The sequence below is a fragment of the Colletotrichum lupini genome, chromosome 2, assembly GCF_023278565.1.
Source record: "Colletotrichum lupini chromosome 2, complete sequence".
In the NCBI taxonomy this organism is placed as follows: domain Eukaryota; kingdom Fungi; phylum Ascomycota; class Sordariomycetes; order Glomerellales; family Glomerellaceae; genus Colletotrichum; species Colletotrichum lupini.
The window spans coordinates 6,171,983-6,194,389 of record NC_064675.1 but is presented as its reverse complement, the minus strand read 5'-3'; the positions used below and the strand labels follow the sequence as shown (position 1 = coordinate 6,194,389).

Below are 22,407 nucleotides of genomic sequence, written 5' to 3'. Positions count from 1 at the left end.
AAAGAACACAGTAGTCGATGCATGCCAGGGATAGGATTCCCGTCCGTTCGTCATGTTGTCCATTCTGAGAAAAGCACGTCTCAAAGACAAGGAGATGCGAATCCTGATGCTGTCAGTGAGCCAACCCCCACACGGGCCACTTTCCTACTTGCTGATGCTGAATACAGAGGCCTCGATAATGCGGGAAAGACCACGATTGTCAAGAAGATTATGGGCGAAGACGTCAACACAGTAAGCCCGACATTGGGCTTCATCATCAAGACTATAGACTACGATGGGTTCGTCGGCACATCTATCCAGTCCATTCTCATGCAAGAGTGCTAACCATACACCAGATACAAGCTAAACATTTGTACGTCCTCTGGCTGATGCTGAGTTTCGTTGGCGGCAAGTCTGACCAGAATAGGGGACGTGGGTGGGCAAAAGACACTACGCTCGTACTGGCGGAATTACTTTGAAAAGACGGATGCGTTGATCTGGGTCGTCGATGCCACAGATCGACTGCGAATCGAGGATTGCAGAGAGGAGCTCCACGGCCTGCTGCAAGAAGAGGTTCGTGCCAACGGCGAGGATGGGGAGGAGGACGACGACACGTGTGGAAGTGGATACGACCACGTCGGGTGCTAACTTTGGATTGACAGCGATTGTCTGGAGCAAGTTTGCTCGTGTTTGCCAACAAGACCGACGTCAACGGATGCATGGACGAGCAGGAAATTCTTCAAGTTGGGTGCTCCGGGACAACCACATCTTGGACCATTACTAGGGGGAGCCGAGCTGACGTATTTCATCCAGGGGCTGCAATTGGAGGCGATTAGAACACATCGCTGGCACGTCCTGCGATGCAGTGCCATGACAGGCAGCAACCTCAAGGAAGGCCTTGCTTGGGTGGTGGACGACGCAAAGAAGAGGCTGTTCCTGTACTAGAGGCAAGTGGGGAGTTCAGGTATGCATTTGGTGGTTAGCTTCTCTTGCCAGGTCACCAGTCACCACTACGACGGTGCGGCTCCTCACTCGCTCTCGAGGCTCATCGAGCCAGCGATTCGAGGATGTCCTGGCCACGTTCGTTCAGCTAGTTCCCGGGTGCGCCGTTAGGAAACTGGGAATGGCTAGGATAAAGACGGACGGGCATAGAGGCGGCCGGGCCAAAAGGGGGCATGGTGAAGCGTGTCAGAGTGTTCTGGAAGGACGGTCCCAGTAAGGGCCGGATCCGAGTGATTCTGTGACGGCTCTCGGGAGTCGGGATCGACGTTGTGCAACGGAGTGACAAGTACCTTAGATGGGATACCCAGCGTCGAGAGATGCGAAGCCACGTTGTTGAATAGGAGATCACCACTATCCGTATTAATAGCATGGGCAATATATTCTTTGAGGCTGAGAATGACGGCCGTGATGCGTCTACGAAGTACTGTCTCCGTACATGTGTGGATGTGGCCCATTGCGCGATTGCCTTTCTGCTTAAAATCGGGTCACTGCTTGGTCCGAAGATGCCCGAGAAGAAGAAATACGAAATGAGGGGACACTGACGGTACGCCGCTATCCGTCAACGTCAGCACCGGGTTAGATTGTCTGTGATTCTTCAGAGCACTTTGAAGTATGTGCGTGTCTTTTGGGTCCGGGCTGAACTACCTAAGGTAGTCGGGCTTGGAAGGGAATTGCATTCATTACAGCAGACCGAGGAGAGAGATTGCAAGCCGTTGAAGTTTGAATACCGGGACATCCCTCCGGAAATCATGGTTTGAAACGATGTGATTGAAACGCCCCATCGGGCCAGTAAGGGCGCTTGAATGTCGAAATTTGGTGCAAGGGATCTCAGGTACGAAATATATCCATTGTGAGACAGGGGTTGCCGATGTGGAGAAGCGAGTGGCCAATGCACGCAGCAACACCTCACCTACCTTGAGGTACGTACCCTTGTTGTTTTGGTTCCACTTTCTTTGTGTATGTACATCCACCTGCAAACTACCTTACCTTACTACGTACGTAGTAGGTAGTAGGTATTCGCACCTCGAGGTCTTCCTCGTCTACCTTACGAAGGCCAAGCCAGATGGCCGCATTAGGGAAGCTTAGCTGAGCTGAGAAGAGCTGAGTTGAAACCATTCGAGCAGCTTGCTGAAATCGTTTGAGACATTGGCAAAGAACTTCAAGTTGAAGCCCCCGCGTGTATGGGAATAATTGTGGTGAAAGTTGCACAGTTGCGCCTGTCTGTGGGCAATGGGCATATCGAAAGAAATCATTTCAAGAGACCAGCCTAGTCACCCAGCGCCCAGTGCTACCTGACGTGCAGGCTGCTATTGTTGGGGGGCCTGTTCACCTGCCCAATTGGCAAGGGCAAGGAAGAAAAAAGAGGCAAGCCCAGACTGCCCAGCCTGGACGCGGGATGCAACTGTTCGCATCAGCACGCAGTAAGCATCCGGAAGGAGCCTTCGCAGAAACCTGCTTGCCTTCACCTCAGGTCATCTGTGTTTACTTTCGACCCTGCAGCACCTTACTTCAGTCAGGTCACCAGTGATAAACATCATTGTCCTCTTTGCATCCCGTCCAGAGAGAAAGCAGGCCGCGTTCACAGCTGCTACTTGCTCACGCCGACTGCATTTCCCAGGGTTGTGGTTCATGCTCCTTCGCCTCAGCCGCCGCCGTCGCCGCCCACATCAACAGAAACTCGGGTACTACACGCATTCGACAAGTTTTCAGTACACACAACTACACAACCACACAACCTAGCAACCTAAGGTACCTTATGCCAAGTAAGAAAGGCAATTCTTCAATCCAAACAATAAAGTCGCCAGAGAGACCAGAGACCCGACTCCATTTTGTCTCCATCCACGACGCACGCCTGCCCATCCGTACCTAACCGTGGGCTACGCTACCTTGCCTTACGTCTGTGAGGCTGCTCCGCTCTCGCCTTGGCCCAAGTACCTTGCTTTGGCGCCATTTGCCTAGCGGCACCCATCCAAGAGGTGACGAACCAGAGGTACCTTGCACTGCGTCCTGCGTACCTGACGGAGCACTGCGCACACCTACCTTACCTTATCCCATCCCATCCTGTCCTGTCCTGTCCTGTCCTAATCCCGCCACGGACGGACCAGACACCAAAGACGAGACCGACTGAGGGAGGGAAAAAATAGACAACATATCCTTCTCCAACAAAGACCTCACTACCTTACCCGTTCGCCTTGCCACGACATACGTCCTAACCGGGGGGATTCCTGCGCATACAGAACCACCTGTTTCCATTCCTCCCCCACCCGCAACCGTGTCATGACTCTGTCCTCCGCCTCAACATGTCGGAACAAACAATGGACGACGTCTCCAAGTTTTTGCAAGATGTCAAGGAGATGAATGCTCGCCGAACCGAAGAAGACGACGCCCGTCAACGCGAACTCGACGAAAAGATACAGCAAGAGAAGAGAGAACGACAAGCTCGCCGCGCCGGTACGTCTACCTACACATCTTGCTGTCTTTCTCCTTGCTTCCCCTCTTGCCTTACTACTGCTTGTCTCTCCTCCCCTCACTCACTGCATCATCTACCTACCACCACCGTGTCTGCCCTATTCAACAAGCTTTCTTTTCCCGACTCGGCCAAGGCACAAATCCTACTTTGCAGCTTGCCGTGTGCCATTCGTCTTGCTCGTGCTCGTGCCGTGCTATGTTCAGGTTCAGGTTGCCCTTGGCCCAAGAGCTGAGCTACTGACGGGACGGCCGCCGCACTGGGCGAGCCGCGGGCGACGCCTCAACGCCTTGACTCCCACCCCCAATAACCACCACACACGGCCTTCGTCCATTGTTTTTTCGCCTGTGACCTAAAGGGAAATCATCGACGCTCACTTTTCCTCTGCAATTGGCACTGTTCTTCTCTCCCATCTTGTTGCGCGACCGTGTTTTTCAACCAGAAGAAAATCTTTGGATCGCATTCTCTGACAACACTTGACAGAACGCGCTCGATCCATTTCCCCTCAGAAATCGTCCCCGGCCAACACCCCACCACCCTCCTCTCGAGGTAACACACACACGACGCAGCTTTCCGATGACCTAAGACTGTCTTCTCCCGGTCTCGAACACACAGGCAGCCCTCGCCCTCTCTCACGAGGCATCGCAGCTCCCGAAACCATGGACAGCTTCTCAACCTCTCCAACCAAGGAGAACGATTCCCCCTTTGACGCCGAAAGCAAGCGATCGAGCGTGACCTCTCCTACCGGCGGCGTACAAGGAGCGCGGCCGCTGTCGTGGCAGAGACGTCCCAACTCTCAGCATTCGGATCGATCCAAGAGCCGTCCCTTGTCCGTCGTCGCCGCCGAGAACGCGACCAGGACCTCGCAGAACCCAACTCCCGACCCCTCCTCCGCAACCGAGCAGACCTTCTCTAGGGACCAAATCTCGCAATCACTGGGTTCCAAAGACCCCGCGTGGTTCCGCCAAACGGCCGATCGTGCCAGCGTCGGCTCAGCTGCAAATCGCAAGAGTCAGGTTGAGGATACTGATACCAACGACATGTCCTCAATGCGCGCCCATCAGCTCCCCGGCATGAGCCGCAGCTCTTCGACAGACTTGTCTGCTGAGCAGTCTAGCCCGACGAAAGACACCAGACTGGGCTCGCCGCTGTCACTCGGCAGCTCCCAGAGACTCGACCCCCCTGCCGAGATCTCCGAGAATGATCCCACAGCGCTGCGCCGAAAGTCAATCATTGGATCTGGTCGCTCGTCACCCACGCGACCTGTTTCTCCTACCAAGGGCATGGGTGGTTTCGTCCAAAGCGCAATGATGAAGAGGTCAGACAGCGTCAAGAGATGGAGTGTAACCTCTCCCCCTGGCCTCGTACGCGCCGATTCAGCTGCTTCAAGCCGGCCTGAGTCTCGCTCCCGTCCGCAGAGCATGTACATGCGGGACGGAGCTGCTACACCTACGGGGTCATCTCACTCTCGGTCTCTGTCCCGCCCTGCCTCTCGCCCTACTTCTCGACATAGCAACCAGGAACAACAAGACGAGATCGAGACTACACCAAAAGCACCTGCAGCAGCACCTCCTCCCGAAGCCAAGCCTGAGGCCAAGCCCGACGTCAAGCTCGATACCAAGCTCGATAACAAGGAGGAGGACAATAAGGATGTGACACCGCCGTCAAGCCCTTCGAAGACTATGGATTCTAGGAGATGGAGCCCGACGAAGGCAAGCTGGCTGGAAACTGCACTGAACAAGCCAGAGTCTCCGAAACCTAAGCCTCCGCCGGTATCAAACCAGCCAGCTTGGATGGTGGAGCTCAACAAAGCAAAGGCTCACAAGGCTGCCAACCCCAGTGCCGACCTTGGTCGAAGCGGCTCAGTATCATCGCAGAAGCACGAAGTCAATGTCGGCGGGCTGATGCGTTCATCACCGATGGGAAGCCATGTCTCCAAGCCCTCTGTAAGTGGCCTCAAGGGTATATATGCACCTCCAGTACAAACCCACAAGACCGGCGGCAGCATCAGCAGCCCAAGCTTTCGCACCAGCACAATCAAGAGCCCGGCAGGCGAGGACAAACCGGAAGGAGATGCTCTGCCCGTGGATATTCCAAAGCGCTCCTCGGTAACTGACAGCCCTTCTGTGGCTAAAGTCAAGCCTGAAACTCCTCCCAAGAAGGATTTCCGCGCTGGCCTGAAGTCAAGAAACGTCTCTGGCGATGCTTCTTCTTCCAAAGAGCCCGCCAACGAGTTGCAGAATGTATTTGGCAACTTGCGACGGACAAAGACGCAGAATTACGTGGCGCCAGATGAGCTGAAGAACAATATTTCGCGCGGCAAAGCGGCCTTGAACATGACTGGTGGGCCGAAGCCTAGCGAGCGCAAGGATGAGTTCAAAGATGCGATTTTGAAGAAGAAGCAGGATTTCCAGGCTGCTCAATCGCAAGGCAAAGGCGTGGTTAGAACCAAGTCCAATGCATCTGAGAACCCTGTTCCAGAAGCTCTGCTGAAAAGACATGCGTTGAGCAAGTCGATCTCGGGCAGATCAGATGCTACCTCACCCTCCGCTATCGAGCATCGAAAGTCTGTCAGTGAGAGGCCCAAGTCATCGTACAGAGACGATTCCAATGAGTCGGTCGCTTCGCTCAGGTCGCCTTCTGTCAAATCGCCCTCTGCCAGGTCGCCGTCACTCAAATCGCCTTCTATCAAGTCGCCAGTAGAATCTGGACCTACGGTCGAGGTTCAGAAGGAGAGCATTGCTCCTGGTCGGCTTCAGGGACGTGCCGCTGCCGGTGGCCTGGCGGGCCGCTTCAATCCTGCACTCGCAGGACTTTTGGCCCGTGGTCCCCCTCCCATGGCTACCAATGGAGGGCGTGATGCTGAAAAGTCAGAAGAATCGAGCGGGGCGCCCGCCGAACCTACGGCTCCAGGACCTCAGCTTACACACATGACTAAGGGTCGTGCTCGTGGGCCGAGAAGAAAGGCGCCGTCTTCCAAGGCTCCCTCCGCAGCTGCGCCAAGCGCAGAAGTGGCAAGCGAATCTAAGCCCAGCCCAAGTGCTCTCTCACCGGCGAAGGACGAGTGGCCTGTAGTGGAAGCAGCCGTCAAGAGCCCCGCAAAGGAGGCTCCAATGTCCATTCAAGCTCAGGTCGCTGCTCAAGCAGCTGCCAAGAATAGGCCAGCACCTCTCAAGCCCTTTGGCACCCCTTCTAAGGTTCCCGCTGAGAAACCTGCAGAAAAGTCTCCAGAGAAGCCTGTTCTCCCGGCCAAGGAGGAAGATCCCGTGTCAAAGCGCAGGTCCCGATCTCCTACGATGAAGCTCCAGGCCTCCCCGATCAAGCCTGTCGAGGAGAAACCCAGCGAACCCGCCTCTCAGCCCACCTCACCTAAGAAGCTGGACATGAAGCGAATGTCTAGATTCTTTGAAGAGAACAACCAGTCGAGCCCAAAGCCTGAAAGTCCCAAAAGGGAGAGCCCAATGATGGACAGCCCTCCCAAGATGAGCAGCCCGCCTAAGATGGTCAGCCCGACGAAGGAGAACCCCAAGGTAGAGAGTCCCAAGATCACCAGCCCCAAGGTTGCCAGCCCGAAGAGAGAAAGTCCGGCTTCGTCGCCAAGCATCAAGCCCAAGCCCGTTTTCGAGAAGCCCTTCAGCCCGCCACCCCAAAAGTCGGAGGAGGAAGTCAGACCGAAGCCAGTATTTGAGAAGCCTCCTAGCCCTGTACTTCAGAGAAGCGAGGAAGTCTCTCCTGTCAAGACTTTCGGGCGGCCTCTCCCCGAGCCTAAGCCAAGTTCTCCTGCAAAGCCTTTCTCGGACAAAGTGGAGGAAGCTCCTGCGCCCACCAGGACTTTTGGACGCCCGCTGCCCGAACCAACTCCCAGATCACCCACAAGGTCTCCCGTTCGGTCACCGCCGCCTAATGAGCAATTCGATAGCCCTCACGTAGCGCCTCTCAGAACCTTTGGCCGACCTCTGTCCAGGCCCAGCTCACCTCAAAAGTCGAACGACAGGGTTGACAGCGAGCCTGTTGTGTCCGTCAAGAACGCTGCATCGATGTTCGGCGGTGCTGTGGTACGGTCGCCACCTCTGGAGGCCAAGTCGCGATTTGAGAGCCCGGTGTCTCCAGTCCAAAGGACCGATACTCCCACGAGGATCTCTACAAGGCCCCTGCCTATCCCACCGAAGCCTTCCTCGCCTACACCAGTCGCATCTCCTGTTCGATCCCCCACGAAGTCAAGCTCAGAGGTCTCCAGTCTATTGGATGACTTCTTTGGCACGCCACGGCCACAGAGGGAGTACCGCCTTGACACCACTGAAGTGTTGATGAACAAGCCCCGGGTGCGCGATATTCAAAGTCAAGGCACCAGGCTGTTCCAAATTACTGGGGACGGGAAGAAGATACCTGTACAATCACACAACGAGCGTATCTTGTTCGAGCGGGAAATGTACATCTGTGCTCACACATTTTCCAACGAGGCTGGCTGGAAGGAGACCGAGGTATATTTCTGGGCTGGTGACGAGGTACCGGCAGCAACTGTGGAAGACACGACTCTGTTTGTCAACCGGGAGGCTCGTTCGCTCGGCGGCAAGCTCGTCAAAATGCGCCAAGGCAGAGAAACTCCCGAGTTCATCATGGCGCTCGGAGGTATGATCATCACACGTCGCGGTACCAACACCAAGTACGACTCCTTGGCACCAAGCATGCTGTGTGGTCGCCGGACGCTTGGCCAGGTTGTGTTTGACGAGGTCGACTTCTCATCTGCAAGCCTCTGCTCCGGGTTCCCTTTCTTGATTACGCAGTCAGGAATGTGCTATCTCTGGAAGGGCAAGGGCAGTGATGTAGATGAGCTGAGCTGCGCCCGCCTCATTGGTATGGACTTGAGCTTGATGGGCGAGCTCATAGAAATCGAGGACGGCAGCGAGCCGGATAGCTTCTGGGCCATCTTCAACGACGGCACGAAGCCGCTCTCTGCAGACCACTGGCGTTTGAAGTCCAACTACGACAAGTACTGCCAAAGACTCTTCCGCTCGGACGCGTCTGCGGCGAAGCAGGTAAGCTCGACGTTGTTCCTAGTCTCCAGCTCAGCGCTAACCATGATAACCACAGGTCACTGAAATCAGCCCGTTCACTCAGGCTGACCTGGACCCTTCCTCCATCTACGTTCTGGATGCATTCTTTGAAATGTACATTATCGTCGGTAGGACGGCGCAGAGCGAGTACAGCTCCTTCCGCAACGCTCTTGACTTTGCGCAAGAGTATGCCATTCTGGCTAGTGGCATGGAAGATCGGCCCTTTATCCCCATATCGACAGTCGTGTTGGAAGGCATTCCCAAAGACCTGAAGAGCGTGTTCCGCAAGTGGCGAGACGAGTCTAGCCCGACCATTATGCCCCAAAAGGCGGCGTCCGGCCTGAAGCGCGGACGATCTCTGCGCGTCGTTCCCCTCACCCACGCGCTCCAGGCTCTTAGTGAGTAAGCCTCTTTGCGAAGTACAGTTGAAGCAGGTTCAGTTGGAGGGAGGCGCGAATGGAGTTTCATAGCCAAGGAAGGGGGCGGCGGCGGCGGGTTTGATGCGATTTTATACCAGATACCCGGATGCTTGGGGAGGTTTGGGAGATGGGAGAGAAGTGTACATGAATTGTTGTCGCATTTGCAAAGGAGAAGGGGAAAGGAAATGGCGAAGGGCGTTTTCTCTTAATTACAAAAAGAAAGGAGGTTTTGGGCTGGCTGGCTGTTTGACCATGTACGGCGAGACCATTCGGGCAGCAGCAGTAGCAAGTGACCAATGCACCAGGACCATCTTCTTGGTATCGTGGACGAATGTCACATCTTTCAAAGCATGTCACAGTCTTATGGCTTCCATCGTGTTTGCAGAGTTTCATTCTTTGACTCGTGGGCGCACCCCGTCCATCTGTCTCACTACAGCGGTCACGAAGAGCGATTGTCATGGACGGACGAAACGACGAAGATGAAGGAGACCAAACGGAAGTGCTTGATTACAAGTGAACACTAGAAGAAGAAGCCAAAAACTCAACGCCGACAACAGTTATGTACGAAGACCAAACACGACCCTCTGGTCCACAATCCGCTCAGCAACCCCCCCCCCCCCCCCGCGCTCCTATCTGAAGTGTGCCTGTGTAGTTCATGTTCTGACTTTGGGTATATTTTGAGAGTCTTTTTTACACTTTTTTGTTTCTTTTTGTGCAACTAAACTTCTTCTTCTATCGCTTCGTACACATCAAGCTCTCCTCTACCCCGCCAACCAACCCGCTCAGGCTCAAAAGGCCTCGTTGCTTCATGACTCATCCTCTGTATCGGTATTCGTCTCGCTCGTGTCGTCCTGGACATCGTCGTCCGTACCACTCTCCTCGTCCGAGTCATCGTCATCTTTCCTGCGGGGCTTGGTGGCGCCCGGTACGCTGCCGCCCTTGAGAGCCTGCATCTGACCGGCTATCGAGTCTGTTGATTGCTGTTAGTGTGTAGGACGGCTTGGGGGAGAGGAGGGAGTACTAACCTTCATCGGGCTCACTGATATCATCCTCGGCAACCATTGCTGCCGCCTTGTTTGCCTCCTCGACAACAAGCGTAACCTCCATCTTTGTATCGAAGCCAACGTAACTGTCGCATACGACGTGCATAACGAATGTGTAGTGACCAGCCTGGGGAGGAGCGGCGAATTGAGCCTTGAGGGTTTGCATGTTGAAGGTGGGCTTGCCGTCGTCGCCAAAGATGGGCTGGTCGAACTGGGTGAAGGTGAAGGGGGGAACAGCCATCTTGCCCTGCTTAGAGTCGGTCAAGAAAACGTACCACTTGGGGGCGTGATCGCGGGCGAAGTAAGGAGCGTGGGCGAGAGGAGGCAGGATAGGCTTGTCGTCAACAGGGATAGGCTTGCCGTCGGGACCCTTGATAGTCTTCTTCTTGCGGCCAAGGTAGGCCTCAAGGTCGTCTTCGGCGGGGTCAATGTCTTCCAGGTCCAGCTCGTTGACCTCGGGCACATTTTCGCTGCCAGGCGGGATAATGCGGCCCTTGACAACGAGGGTAACGAGAGAGGAGGGGATGATGAATCGCTCTCCGGTAACCTTGAAGAAGGCCTTGGCAACGCGGAGCTGGGGCAGTTGTTGAGCGACATTAACGGCAGACTTGTACTGGGCCTCAGTAAGGAGGTTGTTGCGGACCACCAGGTTTCTGCGAAGCTCATCGGGCAGATCCATGAACTGCTGGAGGGAAATGTGAACCTTGGAGTCGCCTCCCTCGACCTGACGAACGATGTCCTGGGTGAAGTGAGGAAGCTGAAGGAGAGGAGAAGCCTTGGGCGGGAGAGCCTGGATAAGGTACTGGCTGGTAGAGTATGCGGCCAGAATGGGACCAGTGTTACCGTACGCTTGGGCGATGGCAGAGAAGGATCGGGTGAGGGCGTGGGCGATGGGAGCAACTTCGTACTTTGCGCTGTCGAGGGCGGCGTCCTCGAGCTCGACACGGCCGAGGTAAGATCTCAGGAGAGCCAAAGCCTTGCGGCGCACCCCGCTGTCGAGGTCCTCGAGAGCTTGCTTGTCCTTTTGGGAGACACCAGCCTGTTCAGCGTTGGCCTGGAGCTTGGACTCGAGCTTGGAGAGGCCAGACTCGGCCTTGTCCCCCTTCAGAACAGTATCGAACTCCTTGCCACTGCTGAGGGCAGTAACAACGCCACCCTCGTCAACGTTCTCGTCATATGCGCGGAATAGGTTGTTGGCGCTCTCAAGAAGCACGCCATCCTTGGACATGCGCTGAGTTCCGTACCACCAGGAGCCAACCAGGTAAGGCAGGAGAACACCGAGGAGGAGTGTGTAGGCGAGAACAACGAACTTGCCGTTGCCGTCCGAGATGATGAACTGGGGGAGTGCAATACCGATGCTGAAGCTCTGCTTTCCGTCGGGGTGTCCATACTGGATGTAGTTGTTGCGGATCTCCTCGTCGGTGAGCGCTTGGTAGGCCTTTGAAATCTCGACGTAGGCGTTGTTGAGGGACTCGATGGTCTCGTTCTTGGCCGGGTCGGGCTTGACCTTGTCGGGGTGCAGTCTTCTTGAAAGCTGTTTGTAGACCTTCTTAATTGTCTTCTCGTCGGCAGACTAGATGCAACAGCGTGTCAGCACTATGTGGATGGGGTATGGAGGGGGAAAGAGACGGGCAGCCGGTGAGGTGAAGTGGTCAACATACGTCAGAGATGCCGAGAATATCATATGGGTTCCAGATCTTTTGTGTGACGCTCTGTGTGTGGATAATGAGGTAGATCATGCCGGCCATGACGGCGAGGCCGATGAGGACGGCAATGACGCGCACGATGCGGCGCTGCTTCTTCTCGTGCGCTTTGCGCTGCTTGTCGATGAGGTCGACATGCTCGGGCTTAAAGTCGCTCTGGATGCGCGGGGCCTTTGCTTCAATGTCCTTGGAGGGGAAGACGAGGGTGTAGCCGAGCGGCAAGGTGATGATGCTGGTGATGGCGAGGATGAAGAAGGGGTAGAATTGCGCCTCGGCGTCGTACGAGTAGTCGGAACTCATCTTGACGGGCGCAGCGACGAGCTCTGGAGCTCTAGAGTGTCGGTGTCGGGTTGCTGTGTATGGTATGTGTTGGAGAGGTGGTCAGTCGTGAAGTCGAGATCCAAATCCGAGTGGGAGTCTTGCGCGCGGATCCGGACACGTCGCTGGACAGCTATGCAGCCCAGTTAAAAAAAGGTCTTAAAAGAGCGGGAGTGTGTCGTACGCGGGTACACTTGAAGAAGTGTAGACGAGACCAAGAAGGGATATGAAAGGGGGAAAAGAAGAACAATTCAGAGACCGTCAAGGAATGGTGTCTGCCTCCGTCCGCTGGTTGTTTCTTCCAGGTCGAGGTCGAGGACTTGGTTTGGGGTATGAAGTGGCCGCAATCTGCTGGCTTTGACCAAGTCACTTTCTTTTGACAATCGTGGCCTCGAAATAAACTGGTGCTTGTGCCTGCGCTGGTGGCTGCTTCTGCGGTGGTAGTTTCCGGAAGAGCGAGCAGGGGTTAACTAGTGGGTACCTTCCATTAGTGACAAAGGTACTTAGAGCCCTGGAGTTACTCAAGGCGCCACCTAACCTTAGGTAAGGTAAAGTAGAACAAGAACACACTGGGGGAGGTCACTGTGTCCTGTCTTCGCTGGCTGCGTGCGCTGTGTGAATGGCAAAGTCCAATCTATTAGGCCAAATCACCTCAACGTCCGGCTGTCAGTGCGCGCCCTGGAAGAGCCCCACAGCGTGCTCCAACCTTACAAACCTTGTCCGCCTTCTCCTTCCGCCTCCCACTCGTGCGACTACTCCAGCGCTGAGTGCTTCTGGGTTCCTTCTGATTCTGACACGGGGAAACGGCAAATGGAATATCTGTCCTTCCCCAAATTGGACCTTCTTACCCTTCGCCGGTCGGTTTGAGGCTTCTTTTCCCCCCTCAGTGTCTCTTTTAGCTTTTGGAGGTCTCCACTCTTCTTGCCGTACCGTACCGTGCTTACCTAATTCCCGTACAACCATCCCTCGGCGTCGCTAGTCCGAATCAGCGACGGTAAAACGGCCGGCCTGCAGACAACTGCTTGCTAGCTTCATGACGCTACCAATTTAATATTCAAACGGGAGGGAAGGGAAAATCATTAGAAGATAATGGAACAAGAATAGACAGCGAATATCAACGGTGGTCGAGGAAGAATGGATTCCGGCGACGTCTCCTGATACAAAACCGCGGTTGACGATATAGAAATGAAAGCAATTTATTGGTGTTTTCGCATCGTTTAATCCATGCTTCTATCATAATCCCGTGCCCTGCCCATCCGCTACGTACAAATAGCAATCCTAGTCTTTCTACACACCCTTGTTTCAAAGTCCGGAAGAGGCATGCGTCAAGTCAGTGTTGATGATCAAATCGTCTTTGCCTCTGAGATGCATGACAATGGTGAGCCCTTCGACTCCCAATTCGTAGTCATCATCCTGGCTGACGTTGACACCCACGTCCGCGTGCCCAGGCGTGTCGCGTCGTTCTCGAGAAACGATTTCCGCCTTCAACTCCCGCACCTCCGCTGTCAAATTCAGATATCTCTCCTTCCAAGAGCATGTATGGTTCGGTGGCATGATTGGTAGCGGACTGAATACCTCGACTTCGTCATCAAGAGATCGAGACAATCGCTCCACCAGCTCCACGCTGCCGTTGGCGCTGGCGTCTTCGACTTCGAACGTTTCCGAAGTAGAGTGAGTAGCCTCCAAATTTCGGGTGACTTGGCTCACAGTCTTTGATTCAGTCTTCGTCGTTGTCGATATCCTTGAGCTCGATCTTTGAGAGATCGATTTCTTCATCTCTTCGAGGCGCTTGTGTCTCATTGCGTAAGCCTGATCCTCCTGAGCGACTTGCTCCGTCCTGCCAATTTCCTCCAGAGAGGCTTTAACAGCATTTGATGTACTGTTTCGCCCGTCGGCGGGAACACGCGGTGATGGTGTGTCGTGGCCACACGAGACGCAACTGTCTGCCCGCTTGCGATCGGCGTGATGTGTGCCGTGTCCCTCAGCAGACTCGGCTTCTGCGGCTGCAACTTTTCGAAGCTGAGATCTCCATGACTCAACATCAGCAGCCTTTTGTTCCTGAGCATGCTGCGATATGTTCTCCTCTTTATGCACACGACGCAACGGTCTCTTCAGCCACGGAAGTGGCTCTTTTTGCACTTCATGGTTTGCCTCTTTGTGAACCTTCTTCAACTTTGGCCACTGGATAGACGCTCCGCCTGTTGGGGAACTGAGCTGCTCAAATTGACCTTGGACCAGGTAGCTGCTGCTCTTGGCACTCTCGGAGGAAATTGCAGATGCCGGACTGGTTGTCTTTGCGGCGGAATCTCGACTGCTGGGCGTCTTCATTTGGGGAGAACTCTTGGTCTCCATTGCCGTCAGTCTGCTCGTCGTGCGATTCGAGATCTGAGTAGGACTCTTCAGCCATGATGGAGAACGAGAGAGTCGTCCTCCGGCAAGAACAGACAGCAAATCTGAACCTCTCTTCTTGACTGGATCTACGTCAAAAGACTGGGACCTCTCGAGGCTATGGACGTCCTAGGCCCTGGCGCGCTCGCTGCTTTCGGCCATGGCCGCATCAAAACTGATCAACTTCTCGCGATTGGTATCAAGACCTTTGGTTCGGAACTGCGTCTGCTGTGCAAAGGGAGTAGTGTGTTGAGAGTTCTGCTTGCTTGCTGAAGTTCCAGCGGAACCAGTGGCCAGGTGCTCCATGATGTGCTGTGCACGTCTGAGATCTTCAGCGTGATGGTACGTTTGGTCAATCTTGTTCTGGACGGGATCCTCCAGCGGGAGATGTGGTCGCAGCGGCTCCGAGTCATCCATGCTTACTGAACTTTGCTGCTCGGCATTGCATGCAATACTGTGGCGACCAGAGTGATGCCCGCCATGGGTGGCATTGCACCTTGGATTCCCGTAATCTCTGTGTGTCTCTGCAGTATTCAAGTCCGTTTGCCTAGGAACACAATCTGAGAGGCTTGATGCTTGTCCCGCGCCAACCGTCATGTCAGTGATCTGAGGTTCGGCCGTGGTGATCTTCGTCATCCTGTCGGCCAGTATGAAGGGGTTCTCATTGAGATTGACCGAGGTAGCTGGGGCCCTCTGATTCTTCTTCGATGTCTCTGTAGTTTCCAGGCTGGAGGATGACCGAATGTGCTCCTCTATTACCTTCGAAATATGATGTTGACTGGTTACAGCATTCCGATGACTACTCTCAGTATGCTCAAAGTCGATCGAGCCATCGTCCGGTATTTCGCTGGCACATTGTGGGCATACCGCATGGCCACACGTAGAGCAAAATGTGCGAGAAGTTACCTCTGCGCCGCAGGAATGGCACGTGTTGAGAACATGCCTGGGAATGCTGTTGGTTCCATCTCGGTGACGCGAAAAGTCCTCTTCTTCGTCGTCAGAGAACCATCCCGACGGACGAGAGATGCCAAAGTCTGCAAAGATATCCCGAGCATGGCGTTTCCGAATGGTCGAGGTTGTCATATCTGTTCCGCAAGAGTGAATGGAGGAAACGGAGTTGTTGGAAAAGTGTCGTGGCTTCTGCGGGCTTGATGAGGCAGAAATCGATGCCATTGGCATCTTTGGAGGCCGGTTGAGCGTCCTGCTCGGTCTTGCTCGAAGCCGACCGGTCGAAGCGGTTTGGCGAAGCTGCATAGAGTCTGGGTCGGCTACTCGTGGAGGAGTGAGGTACATTGACTTCCGCAGACGTGATGCAGGTATGGGGGCTTGACTGTTGCTTCTGGAGGCTTGCTCTGGACTCTGTCCAAAGAATGAGTGGTCTTGAGACGGCACCCTGGACTCCGCAGTTTGAGTGTTGCGCGTTGCTGGTCTCGCGAAGACCTTATTGGTGCGTTGGCCCTAACCAGACCAAGTGCTCTCGCGTTCCCTCGCACCTAATGGTGATGGCTTGCGGCTCGTAACACGAGTAGAAGGCCGGCTTGAGAACTTCTGTCGGCGCGCGGATACAAGACCCTCTGGGATGTCACCGTCTTCGGGCTCGGCTGTGAAGACGTTGGCTCGGGGCGGGGAGAAATTATCAACGAAGGGATCCTCCATACTGAGAAACAATGGGTAAGGATTGAATAATACTGTATAATGTCGTGGGAAGTGCAAATTGGTACTGTAATGGATGGGCCGTGGGGGGTTGAGAAACGATGCTCCTTGACGGGCAATGCGGAACATTTACCTAGGGAAGAGAATTTGCCTCGAGTGAGGTCAGGATAAGTAGTTTGAGATCAAAAGACGCAAGACAGGCAGGGGCCTCCTCGAATGGATAGCAGACAAGACCGACCTGGTCCCCAGTAGGCAACCTCGACCCATGTAGTCACTCCGTGGAAAGACCTTCTGGTACATGACGTAGCATCCATGGCACACACGCAATGATGGGTTTTGACAGAGAAAGAGCGCTAGAAACGTCGCAAGTGGATTCAATTATGCGATGTTAGATAAAGTTAAGGGAATCCGGGTCTTGATGTACAACGTCATGTGTCTGCCACGACCTTCTTTTACACTCTCTATTTCAGGGCAGCCTGGAGGCTCTCAAGAACCTGTGAATTATAATTAGCATCCCTACTGTACCGCTCGAGGGCCTTGTTTGGGAAATTACTCACCTCGACCTCAATCTTCGCCTCGGCGATCTCCAACTCGCTTCCACTGCCGCTGGCGACCTTCTGGGCCTCGGCAAGCTGGGACTTGACAGCCTCGGCGCTGAAGTCCTCAATGGGGTATCCCTCGGTGGCGTTGATGCTGAGAACAGAGTTGGGCTGGACAACGGCAAAGCCGCCGGACACTATAAACACAATCATCGTCAGTTTCCTGCCTTTCTCCTATCCCTTCGAAAAGCTCCATCTCGGTCGTAACGTACGGAAGAACTGCTTGCTGGGGCCGCTCTCCTCGACAACCTCGACCAGACCGGGCTTCAGCTGCTCAATGGCGGGAACGTGGTTGGCGAGGACACCCATCTCGCCGGAGTCGGCGGGGATGTTGACCTGGACGACATCCTGGGACTGGTAGATGGACTGCGTGTTGCGGCAATTAGCTCTGATCCTTCAATTGGCTTCCGCCTTGCATCCCCCTCGTATCGTCGTCTCGTCTCTCGTTCAATTGTTTCGGATATTATCGACTTCGTACCTGGTGAGGAAGGGACAAGCTCAGCTTGATCTGCAAATGGTCAGCGGGTACTCGGGATGCCTCCGGCTCGGAGGATGCAGGCTCGGGCTGCTTGCCTTGTCCGGGACGGCATCTGCGTAGGTTCTGCGCTGGAGGGGAGCGCGGAAGGCAGCAGGACGGGCTCGGAGGGCCGCGCGCGCGAAGCGGAAGGAGTTCATGATGGGCTGAGCTGGCAATGGGGATGTGTTGCTGGAGGCAGCTCGGGTGAGGTCGCAGGCAGGAATCTTTCGGCTGAGTCCATTCGCGATTCGGCTAGCGGGAGAAACTTTGGTCACGCCGTAAAGCACATGACCCGCAGTGCACGGAGCAGCCCCGATTCACTCCGTCAACCTGTTTGAACAGAGGAAAACGCATTGACGCAATCTTATTCCTCTATACCGCATAATTCTTTCAAGAGTTTTAGGCCTCTGTTTAATGATATTTCATCAACATCGTGTCTTCCTCCTGTAGCAAAATTTATGTTCTAGGTAGCTTCGAGCTGTATATAAGCGTGTGGTAAGCCAGCAATGTGATTTTTTAGTTTTCTTTAGAACGCAAGAAGTTTTCTGGATGGATTCATCCGATTAATCGTTGCGTGCGACCATTCCGAATCCGAATCAATAAGACGCTGGCAATCTGGACTTTGTCGCGAGCATGCAACGCCCACGTCTGGGGTACTACACCGAAACGTTCTGGCTCTCATTCTCGCTTGATCGCATTTTCCAGGCTGCCCTGAGATCTCGCCTGAGTACTTCAATGCATTCGTAGCTTGATGATGAAATTGATGCGCTGCATGTGCCGATAGATAACCGTTGACCCAATGCCCTCCTACCTAGGTACGGTGATATGGTGATCATCATCCAGGTTCGGCACGATGAATCCGGACAAAGACTTCCCATCTCTCTGTGTATTCCACCCTTCCACACAATACACCACAAATGATGCCCATATAGGTCCCCTCAATTCCATTCCTACCACCAGGAAGGAGACGCCCGTCTAGGTCGACGGGTCAGGTCAAACTGGCTGGGAGGTGAAATGGTTTACGGTCAACAAATAATCAGAAACGCCCACAGCCTACTCGACGACAGGCTCCGAGGTCGAGTTCAGTTCCCAGCCTGAGCACCAAAAATATCCCAGCATGAGCACTAAGAGGTGTAGCCCCCAGTCCAGCACCGTGGGGGGGGAGGGGGGGGGGGGGGTGAACTCTTTTTGCCATCTTCATCTATTTTGCCAAATTGAGAATATCTTCCTTTATAGCATTCGGGTCTGCCGCTACTTCCATTCTATAATGTCAAATGCAACAACGGAAGTACATAAAATCGAGTAGTGACACACAATATCAAACCTATTACCTGTTCTCGGATCTTTGTCTCGGCCGAGTTGCTCCAGCCCTGGTGGAAAGAAGTATTTGCTCCTACGCAATCACAGTAGCATGCGGCATTGAATAGTTCGAGGCATATATAATGTGGCATATCGAGTGGTGTCAAGGCAATAGTCTTCAGGCAGCCGCAATAGTGAGAAAAGGTCTCATCCCTCCTGCCTCACGACCGTGATTCAACATTCTCCCTGAGCACCATACTCTGCAGCATGATTATGGCCAATACTCGAGATCAATCAAACTACAAATGCTGTCAGTCTGAACTGGGAGACACGAGGCGCTTATGGCCAAACCTAGTTCTGGCCTGTGGTCTTCTATGCCATAAATCGATGGTGCCGGTTTTACAGGAATAGACAGACAGAGACAGGTTGATCTGACTTCATTGATTTGGATGACACCATGAGTGAGTTCCTGCAACTACTCTTGAGCTTCTTCCAGTGAAAACCGTGCATCGAAACCAAACGAGTCTTCCAAAATTGGATGTTGAAGTTAGCGATGATTGGCTTTCAAGGTACTGGTGAAGGTCATCCGTCACTGGCATGGTCAGCACAAACATACATATAGCACCCTCCCATTGTGACTTCTCGAAGAATTTTACCTTACTCAGTCATTTAGCTGCTCCTCGTCTGCATTGTCTAGTCGTCATAGTAGCGGTGATCCAACTCGCAGATAGCCTTTATATCTGTCGCAATCCTATCATGACATAGCCTCCAGGTAATAGTGTTCTCCCTGTCAACAAACGCCAGTCTAGTTTGATCTTGTGTTTCACGAAGGCTGCGGTTAACCTAGACTTGGCCAACTTAGCGGTCTATACAACTAGGTTTCTGGTAAATGTTACTTCAGGTTACCTCAAGATTGTTTCAGATCGCTTCTGCGGATTCTTACATGAGGTATCGAACTGGGAGTCAATTTCCATATGATCCTGCCAGACACCAAGCTCGTTTAGCTCTCAGTGTCCTTCAGAATCTTTCACACGGCTTTTGTATTGTGAAGTAAGTGACGCGGTAGTTGCGGCCATTGCTGATGTAGTGTATGGCTGCCATACACAGCCTGTCCGCTAAAACCATCGTGTGAGTATTTCCCTTTATGAGACGTAGTCGTTCACCACTCCTCATCACGTGTCGCAAATCGTACTCACATATTTTGCGAAAAAATATATACAACGAATCCAAGACCGCGACACGGGGCCATCAAAAGCAGCTTCCTCAAGTTGGGCAGTGCCAACATCCCTCACAACTCACGCAAACAACAAGACTGGTGTCTCACCCAGTCGAAGAATTGAAGATCTTTATCACGCATACATCGGTCGCAGTGCCTTATTTCTGGAAAAGAGATAGTTACTAGTGAGTTGCCAGGTTCAAGAGTCCAAGGGCCTTGCTGCAGGCCAGCCAGATGTCCCTCGTCTGTGACCGTCCCTCGACGACTCGCAAGGCCATGTGAGCTACACCAAGTCGATTCTCCAACGCAACGAACACCACTGGTCTCGAAAGCAATGCCGTCTACTTTGCATCTAATTACATGTCATCTTTAGCACGATACAAGAAGCGAACTAAGGAAAAAAATCCGGTACATGAACTGAGATAATTAGCAAATCCTGCTTCACGGCGTCTTGTTCCATGGCAGGAGAACTTCATGCTCATTCACCAAATCCCCGTCAGCAGCATGCAAACCTCCATGCCAGCTATCTAGAAAGTCTCATAGCCATGGGTATAGCTAGATGGTAGCTGTTTCCGCGTGGAGTGCTGTCGTCCTCCCACTCCTAGACGACTGGATTTACTTTATATCATGCGGGCAACTACTCCGGCGTGCTCTGCCAACGTTGGAGAGAACTTCTGGCAGAAGGGCTCTGGCTGATGGACCACTTGGAATGAGTAACTCGCCAGTATCGTTTGTTCTTGAGCCTGGCATCAAAGTCGATGGAACGTCTTCGCTCAGCATGCCCATCAACACGTAAGCAGAGGAAAACATAACCACCAAACCACACGTGAATCACATCTCGTCACACTTCACTCGGCCAGTCAGCTTACCTACACAGACTCACATGTCCAACCTCATGATTGATTCTGTACTCACCTGCCTCGCTCATAGGTAAGCAGCAAAATATGACATACGACCTCCACGTAACAACCCGATATCTGACGATACACGACATGCCACACGAAAAGGATACTCCAAGCAGGCAACTGACTCGACAAGTCCCGGATCAACATCAATAATCGAACTTGGCTGTCGACCTCTTCACGTTCCTATCCCCTCGCAATGGACAGTGGCTGGCATACATCGCTTAGCCTCATGCAAGGCAACAAGATTGACATGGTCCTGCTGCACCACTCGTGACCGTCGATCACCAAGCAAATCGTACCGTCAATCACTTCCACATACAAACCGTTTCGACTTATGCCATCACGGCCATCAAACCACACCCGGTAACCGCCACGTTCCGACGCTGTCCAAATGGGATCAATGATCACCGCGTCGCTGAGGATCTTTACTCTACGTGACTTGGATAGACTTTTGGCCAAAATACCATGTCCATCAACGATGGCGAATCTACAAAGAACGTAACAAATGTACCAAAATTCTCCGACATAGGAACGAGATACCTTAGGTGCTTGGCAGTGCCACTTGGCGACAGCATCCGCCTCCTTTGAAACGAAACATCCTTCAATGCCCTCAATGATCGACACAGAAAAGGACACCCAAAAAGGACAAAAGAAGATGGACAGCGATCTACATTTTCGAGGAGCACCAGCCACACACACACACTCATGCTGAACCTTGAAACCGGGGAAGCCGTCATCGGAGCAAGGCGAACGAGGCGAACCCTCCCTCGGCCGATGGCGCTCCCGACTCCGTTTCCTCATTCCCATGGGGGCCATGGAAGATATCCCTCCCCGAAACCCATGGAGGAAGTAAAGATCCGCGGCTCATGAAACCTCGCCTCTGGGCTCACAAGGCACAGGAAAGAAAAGAGGGAACCCTTCACGCTTCAATCATTCGTGACTCGCCAGCCTTTACTACGACCGGGCTTCCGGGCGCCGAGAACCGAGGAAAGATGATGGTGTGTATATGCGCCAGGGACGAGGATTCAACACCAGTTGAGCCTCATGGCATTTTCGACAACCACCGACGGCAGCGACGGCACAAACAGTTGAAAGGCTTTCTGCCCTTCACCCAGCAACCATGTAGTCGAGATTCTTCCCTTGAACATTCTGGAAGCAACCGAGACGAGAAAGAAAGGTCGACGAGATCAGATGAAGGCGAGGCATGTGTCATTGCCCATGCCTCAAAAGCCCGTGGACCAGGTGACTCGATGCCTCATGACGATTGGGCAGCCTCTCACGGGAAGCCCAAACAGTTCGCTCTCGTCTCGTCAAGCTTTCTTCTGTTCTTTTCTTCTCTTCCCCTCGGGAACGAGATTTCAGAAACGTTCATGCGAAACGCCCCAGCAAGGGGGTATCGAGGCCAACTCCCATTCGGGATTGAATAGTAGCAGGTGCTGTTAGGAAGACGAGGGCCTCATGCTTCACTTTTCGCCCTCCAGCATCGAGAGGCCGTGACACTCACTTCTTCCGTTCTTCCGTGCCTCCTTGCCTCTGTTGAGTGAACCGAACTTCCAAGGACCCTGAAATCTAAATCAACCACACCACAATCCTCACAAACGCAGGCAAACTTTCCCGGCATCGGATTGCCACGGCCCAAAAGGAAAAGATCTGAGACGTCTTGACCTCTCTCCCTTTGGAGGGTGTGTACCTTCCCAAAGTCTCGAGCTTACAAGAGTCAATTGCTCCCTCCAAGCCCCCTTGGAGTACGAAAGCCAACAGAAAAAAGCCACAAGCACAGACGTAGAACGGTACCTGTAGAAGCGTGCCTCGACAGGAATCTAGCGTGTTAACAAGCTCGCGAGT

The 22,407-nt window shown here is 53.6% G+C and overlaps 6 protein-coding genes across 6 annotated transcripts; 2 read left to right on the top strand and 4 right to left on the bottom strand.

Moving 5' to 3' along the window:
- Positions 1-52: 52 nt before the first annotated feature.
- Positions 53-924, top strand: CLUP02_04191 (ADP-ribosylation factor 4; the record flags this gene model as incomplete). The annotated part of the gene is made up of 5 exons (XM_049283207.1): positions 53-111; positions 168-278; positions 336-352; positions 407-601; positions 764-924. 5 exons carry the CDS (start codon positions 53-55, stop codon positions 922-924), a joined length of 543 nt encoding a protein of 180 aa, XP_049140350.1.
- A 2,372-nt stretch (positions 925-3,296) lies between these two features.
- CLUP02_04190 (gelsolin) lies at positions 3,297-8,908 on the top strand (the record flags this gene model as incomplete). The annotated part of the gene is made up of 3 exons (XM_049283206.1): positions 3,297-3,432; positions 3,932-8,484; positions 8,540-8,908. The coding sequence occupies 3 exons, from the start codon at positions 3,297-3,299 to the stop codon at positions 8,906-8,908; spliced, it is 5,058 nt and encodes a 1,685-aa protein (XP_049140349.1).
- An 819-nt stretch (positions 8,909-9,727) lies between these two features.
- On the bottom strand, positions 9,728-11,967 carry CLUP02_04189 (DnaJ domain-containing protein; the record flags this gene model as incomplete). The annotated part of the gene is made up of 3 exons (XM_049283205.1): positions 9,728-9,891; positions 9,947-11,537; positions 11,626-11,967. The coding sequence occupies 3 exons, from the start codon at positions 11,965-11,967 to the stop codon at positions 9,728-9,730; spliced, it is 2,097 nt and encodes a 698-aa protein (XP_049140348.1).
- Positions 11,968-13,287: 1,320 nt separating this feature from the next.
- On the bottom strand, positions 13,288-14,337 carry CLUP02_04188 (uncharacterized protein; the record flags this gene model as incomplete). Its single annotated transcript, XM_049283204.1, has 1 exon — positions 13,288-14,337. The coding sequence occupies one exon, from the start codon at positions 14,335-14,337 to the stop codon at positions 13,288-13,290; it is 1,050 nt and encodes a 349-aa protein (XP_049140347.1).
- A 165-nt stretch (positions 14,338-14,502) lies between these two features.
- Positions 14,503-17,300, bottom strand: CLUP02_04187 (ATP synthase; the record flags this gene model as incomplete). The annotated part of the gene is made up of 7 exons (XM_049283203.1): positions 14,503-15,132; positions 15,280-15,641; positions 15,867-16,030; positions 16,552-16,762; positions 16,838-16,991; positions 17,104-17,133; positions 17,211-17,300. The coding sequence occupies 7 exons, from the start codon at positions 17,298-17,300 to the stop codon at positions 14,503-14,505; spliced, it is 1,641 nt and encodes a 546-aa protein (XP_049140346.1).
- A 2,994-nt stretch (positions 17,301-20,294) lies between these two features.
- CLUP02_04186 (uncharacterized protein) lies at positions 20,295-21,378 on the bottom strand (the record flags this gene model as incomplete). The annotated part of the gene is made up of 5 exons (XM_049283202.1): positions 20,295-20,494; positions 20,573-20,634; positions 20,688-20,725; positions 20,779-21,229; positions 21,266-21,378. 5 exons carry the CDS (start codon positions 21,376-21,378, stop codon positions 20,295-20,297), a joined length of 864 nt encoding a protein of 287 aa, XP_049140345.1.
- Positions 21,379-22,407: the final 1,029 nt, after the last annotated feature.